Source organism: Accipiter gentilis, chromosome 8 (assembly GCF_929443795.1).
Source record: "Accipiter gentilis chromosome 8, bAccGen1.1, whole genome shotgun sequence".
NCBI classification, from domain to species: Eukaryota; Metazoa; Chordata; class Aves; order Accipitriformes; family Accipitridae; genus Astur; species Astur gentilis.
This window is the reverse complement of record NC_064887.1, coordinates 5,739,421-5,754,131: the sequence shown is the minus strand read 5'-3', so window position 1 is coordinate 5,754,131 and position 14,711 is coordinate 5,739,421. Positions and strand designations below refer to the sequence as shown.

Below are 14,711 nucleotides of genomic sequence, written 5' to 3'. Positions count from 1 at the left end.
AACGCGGGCGAGTGCCTCGGGCAAGGGGGACGGGGGGTAAATTGGCTCAATCTCAAGCGAGGCTGAGATTACTTACCACCAAATACAGCATGGTGTAGAGGGAGAAGGACGCGTGCCCGGAGAAGAAGGATTTCCTGCAAAACAAAGCAGGTGCTAAGAACCAGCCGCTATAATCTTCGGCATTATAATTTTACATGTAATATGGTGACTCGCCTGCGGCTACTGAGAGGGTGCCAAAGCAGAGGGACCCACAACCCGCAGCCTTTTGGGTTATAAAAACCCCGGTTATCCGCCCCACTCGCTCGCGAGGCAGAAAGCGAACGGATGGGCAGGATGCTCGCATTGTTCGTCCCTTCCTGGTCTACTCATGGGACAGCAAGTTATTTCCAGGATAGCCCGATAACTCATCGTCTCGCCTCAAATAACCAGGAAACCGTAAAGAAATAAGAAGCCAGCAACTTCTCCGGTCACTTAATTGCCGCGTGTGAAATGCACTCCTGGAAATGTCAAAACTGAGCATCTGATGGATTTGATAGACAGCTCGAAGGGAAAGCACTGGCAGTCCTGCCTGCGTGGAACCTCCTTGGAAGGAGAAGCCCTCTGCTCCGCCACGTGGGACAGCTCCAGCTGCTCACCATGAGCCCAGCTCTTACGGTGAATTCCCACTTTGAGCAACCGCTCGGGGAAACAATAGCGTAGGAGTAAAGAAAAAGGAAAAGAAATATTACTCAGCCGAGTCCCGCAACTCCCGAGGGAAAGCGCCTGTTGTTGGCAGACAGAGTTATGGCCTTCGCAGAGAAAGCAGCATTTGAATCAGCTATCGCTGGCAGAGAAGCCCCGAGACGTATTTAGCGTGAGACACTATTTTGGTGGTGGCAACCCATCGCTTCGATGCCCCGGGGTCTCACCTGGCTTCCTGGACCTTGCTGTCGCTTCCCCTGCAGGTGTAGTTTTGGATGTAAACTCCCTTAGCGCAGTTGATGGTGGAGAAATCCAAATCACAAACTTCGAGGAAATGCGGCCGCAAGCGCCCGACGGACACTTTGGCAATGTCTGTGAAGGACTGGCTGATGGCGCAGCCGAAAACGAAGCAGCCCACCTGCTTGTAGAGAGCAGCCACGTAGGGGTTCTGGATAAAGGAGCGCGACTTCTCCTTCAGGTAGTGGATGCGGTAGAGCTCTCCCGTTATAATCTGTGGGGAAAACGCAACAGAGAGGTTAGAGAGCAGGAAAGATGCTGTACAAAACCAGTGGTGGGTGGCAAATGCAGAGCCAAGACAGCTCTCCATGCTCTGAGCATCTCGAACTGGGAATCGTGTTCCCATAGCCCAGCGTCTCTCCATCCTCCTCCTCTTCCTTCTCAAGAAGAGACTGCAGTGCTTGAAATGCTGTTTATGGAAAAAAAGTTCATAAACAAGAAGGAAAAAAAGCTAGATTTTGGTGTAGCACATTGGCATATCTTTACAGAAGTGAAATAGCGCCCCAGTTCTATACCAGCACTATGGAAAACAAAATTTAACATAAAACAGATAAAGAATCGGTGTGTGTTTGGGAAGGAGAGGCCAGATCCACTACCCTCGTATCAAACTCATTTTGGAGGAAAAGAAACGAATAACCTCAGAACCTGCTTATCTTCCTCTCTGAAAACCATGAGCACAAGAGAGAAACACTCGGAAGGCCCCAGACATTTCAGATTCTGGCCCCAAATTTGCTGCTGCTACCAGAACCAATTCAAGCCACTCAAAGCCTCTGTTAACGCCAGCTATTTCTGGGCATTTCAAGGGGTCTTGCCACTGCGTGGCAGCAAATTATGTTTTTCTTGTGTCAGGGGTGCTGGGGTTTGACAATATCTCCATAAATCACTGTCAGGGAGCAGAGGACCTGGCTTCTCATAATCCTGACTCTTAAAAGGCAGGTTAATGAAAATCAGGCTGTGAAATGAAGTCCAAATGTCTCACCTCTCCCAAAGAGGCAAAGGCTTAAATTGTTCTCTGTCACGTTACACACCTAGGTTTTGAGCTCCAGATTTACAGCTTTAGGATTTTATTCATTACTTTAAATGTTTTTATACCTGAGCAATAAATCGAGGCAGGGTGGTTTTTTTTTTTTCGGCCGCCCCCTCGTCCCTGCCCCTCTCTAGTCACGAGGACCGTGATATGTAAAATTAACTGTCAGGAAAAATGCCTTCATGTTAATCCCTTTCTGGAGCAGCCAGCAATATTCCTCCCGGCGTGGCAGCCTGCCAGCGGCGTGCAGGAGACAAGGCTCCCCTGCCTACCTTTTTTAAAAGCTTGGCACAACCTTTGGAAACTAATAAACTGGAAAAGTATGGCAATTAGACTAAGAGGAGATGAAGCTGTATCATTGTTTGAACTCACTCGTACTGTGGCTTGAAAAAAACTAAGGTTGACCTAAAGCAGCTGAAATTGCAGCTAAGCAGCCTTTATCAAAAGAGAGAGACACAACTATAATAATAATAAAATAAAGGCCAAGCTAGAATGCTCTGCTACCGTGCACAGAAATACTTTGGGTGGCTGCACCATCATTCTGGGTTTACATGTCACCGCTAAGACTTACTCTTGGAAATCTGGTCGTGACCGAGAGTTGTCTGGGGAGCTGCAGCTAACCGGCTCCAGCGTGATTTTAATCCTCACAGGCTCCAAAACCCATGGTTTATCTCCATTTTGGACCACTTTCCAGGACAAGCTGGCAGCCAGGAAAGCTACCGGCTTGAGAAGTGCAGAGGGAGGTTGGAGCATCTCCTGCTCCTCTGGCAAGAGGCAGCTCCAGGGTGTCCCAGATGGACACGGAGCAGCCTAAATTCACCCAAAAGCCTAAATTCACAAGAAGGGGAGCTACAAGGCTCACAACTCATGGCTTTTGCAGAGGGGAGACGAGTCAAATTAAGGATGACATCCGATACCAGCAGATGTGCCATTACTCCAAACTCACAAACAGATTCACGTAAACCTGAGGCTCTTGGCTGGGGAAAGGCATGTGACCATTTTAAACAGGGACCAACAAAAGTCTGGGGATTAATATTTTTCTCTCACCGTTGGTGGTCTGGGTAATTGCACACATGTAGCAGATTGTAAATTGGAGACTTCATTGCCTTGCTAACACACTGCTGGGCAGCCATGAACCCTCTCCGCTTAGTTAAAGCCATGGCTCAACCTTAATGAGAAGCTAAAACTTGGGTAACCTTGGTTTTTTGGCAACGCCGTCCCAGATAAAGCAGGACAGTGAAAAACTAACGCAGCACAGATGTGCACGAACTGAAAGGACATCCTGAAAAGAAAACAAGTCTTAAAGATATTAAGCTCTTCTTAAGCCTTGCGCTTCTGGTGACCCATCCGCGTGGGCCATATGCCGTACCTACGTGATGGGCACAGCTCCCGGGGGACTGTCACACGCATTTAAGAAAGACAGTCACTAGAGAGAAGCCAACATCAAACTTTTCTGTCTGTAAATGCCTTTTGCCGAAGACTTTTGGTTGTCGTGCCCGTTTTATCATTATTATAAGGTATCACCAGCAATCCGATTAGCCTGTAATTACTTTTGGAGCTTTTCTAATCACTTGTGTCTCTAGCGTAACATTCTCTGTGTCTAATCACATTGAAGTGTATCACCTTCAACTGTAAAACAACCAGCTAATCCAGCTGTGTAACTTCAATCATCTAGGAAATTACTTTTCTTAGGTATTTTTCATAGGCTTTCAAGACCTCTCAGGTGTGGGGACACGGGGCACCACAGCAGTGATACCCGTACGAGGCTCAGGAAGAGGAAAATGTCACCTTCCCCTGGCCATCCCAGGGACCATCAACATGCTTCTGTGCTGATCAAATTAACCATCTTCCAGCAAGAAGAGCAGCTAGGAGAGATGTGAGAGTGCACAGCCCACGGGACATCTGCAGAGAAATTTGCCTGAAGTCAGTAAATATATAGGTATTAAAACCAAACGCGTATCCTCTCACATCCCGATAGAAGAAAAGGTCTTCGCCTCTGCCGTTTACTTAGCGAGCACTCTGGGTGTCCTCAAGCCATCTAAAACATGACCTGGACCTTTTACCCCAGGCTAGACTGCCCAAGACGCCACGTAAAGCAAGGGCGTGAAATTTTGGCTGCGCTATCCAAAACGCCAGCTCCCTGGAAGTCCTCTTAACCGCTGTCCTGCCTTCCAAAGGCAAACGTTGTGAGCGAAAGAAGCGGAGTCAGTGCTTTGTGGATTTGGAAGGAATTCCTATTATGCTACAGTAATTCTGGTATCTGGGTTACATCTGAAAAAAGAGGTCAGGCTGACTTGAATTTTCCATGCACGCTGCCATAGCAAAGAAATCTGTTGCTTCAATTCCTTGTTAGCCATTTGTATCACTCAACAGCAAATAACCGAGCTTTTGCATTTACCTTATTAAGTTACATTTGTTGTGGGCACAGTGAAACCAGGGCAGAAACATCTAATTCTCTGGGGATTTTCTTTCTCTTTTAATTGACCTGCTATTCCGTGTTAGAAAGTTGATGGATCACATAGGCAGCTGATTATGTTTCCAGTTTCTGTTCCAACTCCTGTATTTGCCACCGCCTCATTACTGATCAGAGGCACACTCCGCATGGAGCCGGTGTGCCAACAGCCCAAGCAGTAACGCGAAAATGAGAGGCTTTTTCATTTTGTTTTTATGGCTTTTCCACACTTGGGGGTAATTCACCTGCAGGGTAAAATTCTGCTGTGTTTATAGATTGGGGGTTCTGGCAGTTTTTTGGCTTGTTTTGAGGAGGGAGGGGGCATAGGGACAAGGCAGTTTTGGGGACCTACTTTGCTAAGTGAGTCTCCGTGGTCAGGAAACGATGGGAGATATTCACGGCACGAAGCAGCAAGGCTGAGGACGGGGTAGTACCAAAGCAAGCACCACGCCACGCTAAAATACCTATTGCCCGTGACATTGCTCCTACGAGGAAAGATGAAAGCTAGGAGGGGAACAAGCGCTCCCGACCTCTCCATCTCCGTCCCTCTCAGCTGAAGGGCCAAGAGGAAGGCAGCGTCTCTGGGAAAGCACCTGAGCTGTGCTGGCAGCAGGTGAGAAGGAAAACGTAGGTACTTTTCATAGGGGAATTTCACCTTCAGCTGGAAGCATTTAACCAGCAAGCAGGAGACGGCTCTTGCCCTCTGCCGCAACACCGGATACACGCTGGCATAAGGAGGCTCAGCTCCGTGGGTTGAATTCAGCTTTTTAGCTGACATAAAGCTCTCGCCGTGCAACCGTTTCCTAGCATGGCTCTAGAAAAGCTGGCAGGAAAAGAGAAATGGGGAGGCATTGGGAAGGTGGTGCATTAACTACTTTTTACAGTGAGGACTCTGGGAATATGCTCCCTGTGGAAGGTTTTAGTTGTCTTTTTAAAAGGGCTGTAATACACAATCTCTTAAAAATCTAATACTAACCTGTGAAACTTTTCCAGGCACTGGCTAGCTGAAAAGATGTATCCTTTCTTTTTTTTTTTAAAGCCTTATAAAATAGGCAAATACCAAGAGTTATTTGAATAGGGACAAACCATGCCAAGTCCTTACTGACACTCAAGTCTTTTTGCTTCTGCTCTGAACTCCTACTGGAGGGTGAAAAAGCTTTTGCGGAGCTCACAGACTTGCCCGAACAGCTTTGGGCCTGTTTACAGGCTTCAAGAGTAATCTCATTCCTCCCATTGCAAGCTTTCATTTGGAAATGTTTACTGCTCCTCGCTTATGCGGAAGCCGAATAATCGCAGAGGAGATGCGCGCCTCGGCAGATAGCGTGGACACACCGGCAAGACTCAGTTAAACCCCCAACGCCGACAGGACGTTGGTGCCATCGCTAAAGAGGTGACCAAAAAAAAAAAAAAAAAAAAGCCATCGGGGACTCCCAAGGGACAGGAGAGGAGGTTTCGGAGGTGGTACTTACGGCGAGGATGGCGATGAGGATGCCCGCAGCACACAGCACTGCGTCGTTGATCGTCTCCATCGTCTTCAGCGGGTACCTGATGCTGTCATCGTCGCAGTAGAAGCCCCGCTGGTAGGGCTGGATTGTGCTCGTTTCAATGATGAGGAAAGGCAACCCAGCTAGAAAGAGGGGGAGACAGCAACCAAACCCATCAGCAATACAGGCAAATAAAAGCAACTTGCCAAAAAAAAAAAAAAAAAAAAAAAAAAAAAGACCCAGCTAGAAAACCCCTCACAAACCACGCAGCACCGTTCCTGATGCTTTTCTTTTCATATTGCTATCTTTCCAAAGGGAATAGCATTGGGATTTGCTTTCCCAAGTTGCTCTTGCAGGGAAAAAGCATCTCCTCTGTTATGGTTATCAGATGTCTGCACTGCCTGGTTTCAGTTAAGCCTTGTGCATTGCAAATATTAACTTACAGGAACGGACCCCTAAAGCAATTCCTCTGCAAAAAGCCATGAAAACGAATCTGGCACTTTTCTCCGGGGAGGGCCCGATGCTCTGCCGAGCGCCCCATGGCAGAGCAACCCCGAGCTGTGCAAACAAACGCCGGAGGATCAAGTATCAGCACAGCTTCTCCTACCTGGGCAGCCCAGCTACACTCCATCCCCATTACTTTTCTGCATTTGAAGCCTTCCTTGGCTCCCTTCTCTCTGTATTTACAGGGTACGCACGAGTTTGTACCTACGACCGCCATAAGACGACGTGCTTTGGGCAGCTGTGGGACACCGATCCTTGACCCATCCACGCGAGGGGACGGTTGAGCACGCACCCGACCAGCCCATCCGCAAGAGCTGCTGAACTCCCATCAGAGCCCGTTCGCCTTTGATCACGCTAAAGCCACGTGAAATCTGGTTTTAAATGCTGTTTGTGGACCCTCTGTGCAGGAGACCCGCGTCTGCACAGCTCGGCTGGACCTTTGCACCAGGCAGGGAGCAGATCTGCTCAAAATCACCCGGTGATGGGTTAGGGGACACACTACGGAGGGCACACCTCAAAATTGCCACACATCTGTAAATCTGTATTCTTTTAAGTCTTTCAGCGAAATACAACGTTGCCTCCAACCTAGAAGGAGAGCCCTGGGGTATTTCCCAGCCGCGATGTTACCTTGGGCAAGGCACCCTCCTTCCCTTTGCCTCAGTTTCCCCATCCACCTTTGCTATTAAGCCTGTCGCCGAGAGGAGCGGTACATCCCCACCAAAACAAGCCCCAAATTCCCTGAAACCCGCATTCAGAGTAAATCACAAACCACAAGGTACAGGAAACCCTCCTCCCACTTGCAGAGCGAAACCCAGGTAAGGGAAAAACAAATGCACAGCGGTTCAGGCTGTCCTTGGGCCAAGACAACAGGTCTCACACCCAGATCCTACAGAAAGCACTAGGGAATATTTGTCGACCACTAACTTGTTTAAGTGTCTGCGGGTTTGTTTACACAGCTAGAAGTCTAAGACATCAGAGGGTTTTTCCTTCTAAAATAAAAAAAAGAAAAAATAAAAAAATAAAAAATGAAGCGCTGCTGGGTTTGACCTGAATTTGTCCACGGTACATTTGTAGTGATCACGATCTGCTAGATGAGATCAGCAAGTGTACCATCCAGGTTGTTAAAAAGTGTCCTCAAAATAACGTTCCCCATCTCCACGTGAACCACCTTCGGTATTTCGCTTTGCGCAATCCATTTTGGCTCCTTTTCCTATATGTTAATAGGTTGCCTAATCCCGGATTATTAGGAGGTTTTGTTAGGCTTAAGAAAAAGGAAAATCTCCATCATCCATGAGCAGGGACAACCACACACAGACCTGAAGCCTCTCAGGTACCCAAGAGCGGCCGCGGCCACGGCCACCGCTCAGGACCCCCTTCCGATCCTCTCTAAAAACTCTGGAAACGGGTTAATTGCAAGCGTCAGGCCCTGCGGTGCTTGGCAGGGCAGGACGGTTTCCACCACACGTGTGAACCAGCGAGGAAAGGTTTCAGAACTGCCTGCCCAGCTCAGATTTAGTAAATAAAAATCGGACATCTCGTGTGAATCCAGTTGATCTTCATTCCACTATTTAACCGTTTTGATGCCTTGCCAGCTTGGCCCCAAAACGTGCCTCTGATGCCAGCAATCTGATATTAATAGGCCACTTAAAAAATCCTTCAGTTTCCCAATGAAAAATTGCAGGAGAAGAGCTAATGTCGCTCGGCACGATCCAATTTCACATGCACTTGAAGCAGCAGCGTAACAGTTGAACTCAGGGAGTAGACATGCCACGGTTACGTGGCTTATTGTTATTTCTCCAGTTCCTCTTGTTAATAGCTTTCACATGACAGGTCTGTAAAACACATGTTCCCACAGACAATAAAATACATCTGAAAGCTAAAACTGGCTTTTTAAAAAAAAAAAGAAAAAAAAAGAAAAAAAGAAAAAAGACAATAGTGTTCCTATACATTATGTGAACCCAGGAATAATAAAGACTTGTTTTCCCTTCATTCATTGAACAGCATGGGGTAGTATTTCCGCGTTTCAATTATATGTACGCTTGCCACAGCTATAATAAGAGCATAACTGACCTATATAGTATACATTTTCTTAAAGTGCACATAGGCATAGTTTAGAAAATCCAATGGTTTTGTTTTCTCTCCTACAAACTTGTGGTTTAGTGGGATATTGCCAATCAAGTCTTGACATTTTTCCAGCAAAACAGTAACCTCAGATTCCCTTTTTTTTTCTCCCTTCCCCCCCCCTTTTTTTTTTTTTTAAACATGAGAAACATAAACATACTCTCCATAGCTGAACGGATATTACTTAGAAGACATAACATGCCTTTGATTTCGAGGGCTCGGCGAGAGGCTGCTCTTTCAGCCGTAATTACCCAAGGAAGAGAAGACCCCAGCCCAAGGCGAACGGTAAATCACGTTCAAGATGGCTCTTCTTCCACGAGGTTATTGCTTGGAGGACAGGTTGTCTAAGTGACTAGGTCACCACCCACATTTTTTTTGGCAAGAGGGTTCCAGCACGGAGAAGCCTGTAGCGGTGCCAAAAGGCAGCCAGAGAATGGGTTTTGCAGAAAAACACTACAGAGGGAAGTCTGGAAGAAGACAGAAAATTAAATGGGGAGAGAAATGCCTTCAGGATCCCTCAGCGAAACACCACAGAGACGTTATTCACGCTAGGAGACCTGCTGAAGGCAAAGGTATCCAGAAATGGGGCTACAACCCACACGCCCTTGGAGATGGAAGGCAATCAGTGTAGGGTTGTACCATGAAGATGGTACATCTGGCCTCATCACCTCTTCTGCCCCAGCCTACCTCTCCAATTCAGCGTTTTAATAGGAAATGCGGATTACACATTCCTGGCTGCAGCGACTTACACCTACAAATTCAACCGTTGAACCCCATAAAGGTTCAAAGTTTTCAGCCTCCACCGCTTCCCATCCCTACCCACGGTACAAAACTACTGAGAACACAAGAGGTACGCTTCAGAAAACGGTAACAAAAGGGGACTTGCATTGAAGTAAGCGATAGACGTACACGGCAGGCAAAAAAATTACACTGATCTTGGGGATGGTCACTCTTCTCCAAAAACGGTCCTGTTTGGCCGTTCTGTCTGTGGCTACGCCTCACCCGTGTGTACAGACCTACTGCAAAATCTTTAGTAACGCTGTGGAAGGTCCTCACGTCCTCCTTAATACGGGTATCTCCATGCTGAGAAATTACCCAGCAGCCTATGGACCATACCCTAAGGCATGGAGGCAACCCTGGCGCATCCATACGGGGCTGTGCAACCAGAGGAGCACTGTTATCCCTATCTCACAGAGAGAGGAAACTAAAGCATAAAACCACAAAGGGCTTTGCTTATTCCAATGTAAAAATAACTGGAGCTGAGATTACCTTCTGAATTGTAACATACTTCACAAGGTGAAGGAAAGGGGGTTTTTTCCTTAAATAATGGGGATTTTTCTGCTTTAATAGCAGAACAAGGAAATCCCAACCACATGCTCTTATCTAATTATGCTGTAGGAGATCAAACAGGGCTCCAAACCATGAGCATAACAGAAATCTCTTGGGGACTGATCCTGCCCCATCCGAATGGGCTCAGCCCCGCTCCAAGCGGCACGGAGCAGGTGTGGACACTAACAAATTGTGCGAGGCACCGCGGGATGCCGTGGGGCTGGACATTGAAAAATGATGTTGCTTTTGTTGGGAGGAAGTCCAAGTGACTTGGTGACCTCTAACCGCTGGTGTCCTACACCAAGATATTTCAGTGCAGGGTTTAAATTTATTTGTCTTTCCATTTAATAAAGCCAATCAAGTTTGGAAATCTAGCACCAAGGAAAAAATATTCCTTTCTTTGGTCAGCACCTTTATTAAAAGGCAATTAATAGGCAATAATCCTAGGAAGGCTGGCAGCATGAAAGCTAAAACCCCACCACCAAGCCTAAACAAAAACCCTTGCAAAAGCCCCACGTACTCTCTGACCAGCTTGAAATGTGCATAAAATCAAAGGCAGAAGAAAGGGATCTGTGTTGGGTACAGCACTTTGAATCTCAGAGTCTTTGAAAAGTTAACGCTTGTGCAGATTTAATGGGGGAAAAATATTAAAAAGAGGGGATAAGCTTTTGTTGGCCACCCATCGGAAAAGCCACAGAGGGATCGGGAGGGGAAAAGGAGTTTCTGCAGTGACCCACCCACGCAGCTCTCATCTTCCCAGGCCAGCCTTCACCTTTGCACTAAATTAAACACCATCACGGTCTTTTTTTAATGCTTGGTTTTGATGGAGGTTGGGTTTTTTTCCACTAAATCTTTCTTCTTTCAACCCTGCAGGTCAGTGGGATGTTGCTGGCTATCTCAACAAAGCAATGGTAATTTCTAACAAGCACTCTGTGATGTGTTTGGCTGCCAGTGTCCAGGCCTTGGGCGTGTTTTTAAGGTTTCAGTAGATTAAACATCTAGCTTAATAAGTGAAAAAGATCATTAAATAATTTGGCAGGGCTGAGCAGCGTATCTAATTCCTCATTCAAGACACGCTCTGTAAATATTTGGGTACCTACAAGAGTCGGGCTTTCTATTTGAACTACTTAGTGGCTGACCTTGGGTACATATAAACCTTATTTGGTTTACAATATTTGTACATATTTTAAAATGCATAAAAACTAGATTAGCCTATGGTAGGCTTTTATTGGGGCTTTAGAAGTTGGCTTCCCCAGCTTTTAGAGAAGAATTGCAGCACTGCAGACCAGACTTGGCAGCTGCTGCAAGAGTGAACAACTCTTGAAGCCAGTTGACATTATATATATATAATATATATATATACATACAGAGATAAAATTTAGTAACACAAAGAATAAAAGTATTTCCACATTTCCATCATATCAGGCATATGCTGCCAATCACATTAGAGCCTGATTCTGCACCAGCACCAACAAAATGGGTGGCTGAAGGAGCAGTAGGAGCTTGGTCAACCAAAAAATAATCCCAGCAGACCTGATCCGCAGCACAGCGATAGCCAAAAGAAGGATCCCGCTGCAGACTGGATTGGGCCATTATGTTGGGGTTTTTAAAGGTCTTGAAAGTATCAGTGATGTGCCTCCTTCCCAATGGTTTTTTGCCTGAATTGGGATACTTGAGGCCCATATATTCACAGGAGACAACTAGGCTAACGTCAGAAATACAGAGTACCATCAACTCTGTTACTTTATTACCTGCTCGGTCTTAATTGTTCTTCACCTTGGTTCCAGCAGTCCAGAAGACTGCTCTGTACATCTGCCTGTATTTTGGAAACACATCTAATACCTTTGTTTGCAAAACAGATTCCCATTCAACTCTATTACAGTTCCACTACTCTCAGCTACACAGACACATGAGGACAGAAAATTCTCCAAACACACAAACAAACCCTAGACTTTATGGTAGAACAGGTACCTGCTTTAGAGGACTAAAGAAGCTGTAAGCAAGGATCACCATATATCACATTCCTCCGATTTGACCTGGTTGGAAAAGTCCTAGGACACAATGGGCTGACTTCCACAAAAAACAAGATACTAGCTCATTTTCTACTCTATATACGTTCTCCCATGTCACTCACACTAACCTTTGCACTTACCCATGTCAATCTGTCTGGTATCCTTCCTATCAAGGGGGTGACATTACAGTCCACTTCATTATTATTAGTTATATTTCAGCCAAATCATAGGAACTTCAACGTAAACCTCACCATTTTTAAGTCCATCAGCTGCTACAGAGTCCAGGAGATTTCCTAGTGGGCAGACGCAGGTTCATTTTGACCTAGATGATGATATTTTCTGGGTTCTTACTTTTTGGGGTTTCTTTTGTTTGTTTGTTTTTTTAAGAAGAACTGGTTATGCAGGAACGCTGGGCAAAATGCCTTCTCATGCCTGCTAGTGCAATAGCAAACAAGAAGAAAGCCAAGAATATTCATTTTCTATAAGAACAACCCTATAACGCTGAAGACCCCAAGCTGCAGAGACAATTGGAAAGTGCCTCTAAAAGGTGGCACGAATGACACGTATCTCTACCGGCTGCCCAAACCCATCATCCAGAGGCACAGCCGTCCTTTGCAGTACATACAGCCCTGTGCAACCTGGAGCATGCTTACTGACCCAACCATCCTGGGAGAATATTATTATAGAAAGGTTCTTGGTCACAGATAACTTAACACTTGGTTTAAAGTGTTCTCACACACTGCAAATTCCTCTGGATTCGAAACCTTGGTAGAAACGCTTCCTCGCGTGGCCGGAGCACAACGTGCCAGCCTGATGCTCCAAGAGCTCCAGATGAACAGGAGTGCTGCCATTGGTTTTGCTGGGAGAAATACTGGTTTTAGAGAGTACCTGTTACCTCTTTCCAGAGGTAAACACCACATACAAAGGAAGAAAGAGGAGAAGCGGGTTAAGTTGTTCCTCCTGGGAGTCTGGCATGAGCTGATGTGTTAAAAGAGCTTTATATTAAAGTGCACGTGTATTTTTAATACCTAAAAAATGCATTAATAAGAACAAAAGGTCTTATCCAAGCCACAACACCTAAACGCATACAAAATCCTGCATTTGTGGGGTAAAACAGATTTCAGCCAGACTGGCCAACCAGCAAAAGTTGGAGAGGGTGAATATAAAAGATATTATCAACAGGAACCCAGAGCCAGCTCCAGCCAAACATGATGGAAACAAAGCCATCATTTAACATTGTCCACAGCAAGGAATAAAATGCGATACGCCGTGAAAACCCCAATGTCTCAGCATCTTTTGAGGCACCTCTGTACATCCAAGTGCTTTGGAAGGTCTTGCAGATATGATAAGCCTGACCTAGGATGACCCAGCTTGAATAAAGGGAGAAAAAAAAAAAAAAATTAAAAATGTGTCTGTGAACTCTGCAATGCTCAGGGCAAACGGATTGTGTGAAAAATACACTGCGGCAACTATTATGTTTTCAATTACAAACGAAGCGAACACAGTTTACTCTGCCGGTCAGCGGGGTTTGGAACGAGCCCTGCTTCACCACGACTCCTCCGGGCTCTGCCTTCGAGGAAGGGCTCGGACCACTGCCCGGCAATGCTCGCGCTGCGGGAAAGGGCCACGACACCCCGTTTCTTTGGGGGAAATCTCAGAGCTTTCTTCTGAACCGATGTAAGGGTGAGCAGAGCTACTGCTCCTCTTCATCCACATCGTCCCGCGTTGGCTGGGCGAACGCTGATATTTCCCCATATAATAACAAATCTGCTCTGCTCCATCAACCTCTATTCAAGAGGAAAGTTTTGTGGGCTGTAGGTATTGTTTAAGTATATAAAAATATCAAGCAGAGACTCCTTATCTCAGCTTACTGCCCCCAAACACCACCACGTATAAGCCCTGGCTCCTTCTCTTTGCACAGCCACACCAAACCCTAACAAGAACAAATGGAAATATAAAACTACAGCCAACAAAATTCTCTCGATTATTTTTAATTAGATAAAGGCGCAAATAGTTTAAAGGAAAAATAAAAGCCAGTTCACCTGGTCAACATCAGGTCTCTTAAAAAAAATAAATAATAAAATGAATTCATCTGCTGAACTTCCCAAGTTTCCTCTCCCCCTTCCCGGAGCATCCCGGCCAGGCACTGCAGCTGTAATTAAGCACGTTTTTGGGAGCAACTGCCTCTGTGCAGGAGACGGCAGAGCCCGCGTCCGCAGCGCTGAAGCCTGCTGCGAGTAGCTTTCTGACCCAGTTCTGTCAATGTACCTATTGTAAATGCAAAATCCTTCTTCGGATTTGAAGCAGCAGCCACCTGCACAAATAAGGCCGGGTTATAACTCTGTAACCGAATACAAGCACTGAAAGCTTAAAAAGTTTGTAGTCCAAAAGGCACTTCTGACCTCTTTCTTAAAAGTTCACTAATCACTTTTAATTCATAATTTATTTCCTCTTAATATACTTGCTTTATAGAATACCCCCCTTTTTCCCCCCCCCTCCCTCTCCTCCTTTCTTTTTTCTGGAAGTTCCCCAGGAGAAAATGGTATTACACAACTCCCTTGATTAACTGGAAATGAAACTTTTCCCCCTCGGTAGTCGAGATTCGGTAGAGTTTCCAGGATATAATGCATGATACACAGTGCTGAAAGGCAAAAAAACGTGAGCGTAGGTGGAAATGATCCAAAGGCCCTTCAAGCGATGGGGGTTTCATCTCAGTGGTCCCTACAGCAGAGCTCAGTAAGGCTTTGCCTATTCACCGATGGGTTAAAAAGGCGCAATATTATCTCTTCTCTCCCTCCTCTGTA

The 14,711-nt window shown here is 46.0% G+C and overlaps 1 protein-coding gene across 1 annotated transcript in view; it reads right to left on the bottom strand.

Moving 5' to 3' along the window:
- The window catches only part of PLPP3 (phospholipid phosphatase 3), a 45,576-nt gene that overhangs the window by 14,521 nt on the left and 16,344 nt on the right, over window positions 1-14,711 (bottom strand). The window contains exons 2-4 of the mRNA XM_049809459.1: window positions 5,927-6,084; window positions 909-1,192; window positions 77-134 (exon numbers count right to left, since the gene is read on the bottom strand). Coding sequence (XP_049665416.1) covers window positions 77-134; window positions 909-1,192; window positions 5,927-6,084 — 500 coding nt within the window. The remainder of the gene's footprint in view (window positions 1-76; window positions 135-908; window positions 1,193-5,926; window positions 6,085-14,711) is intronic.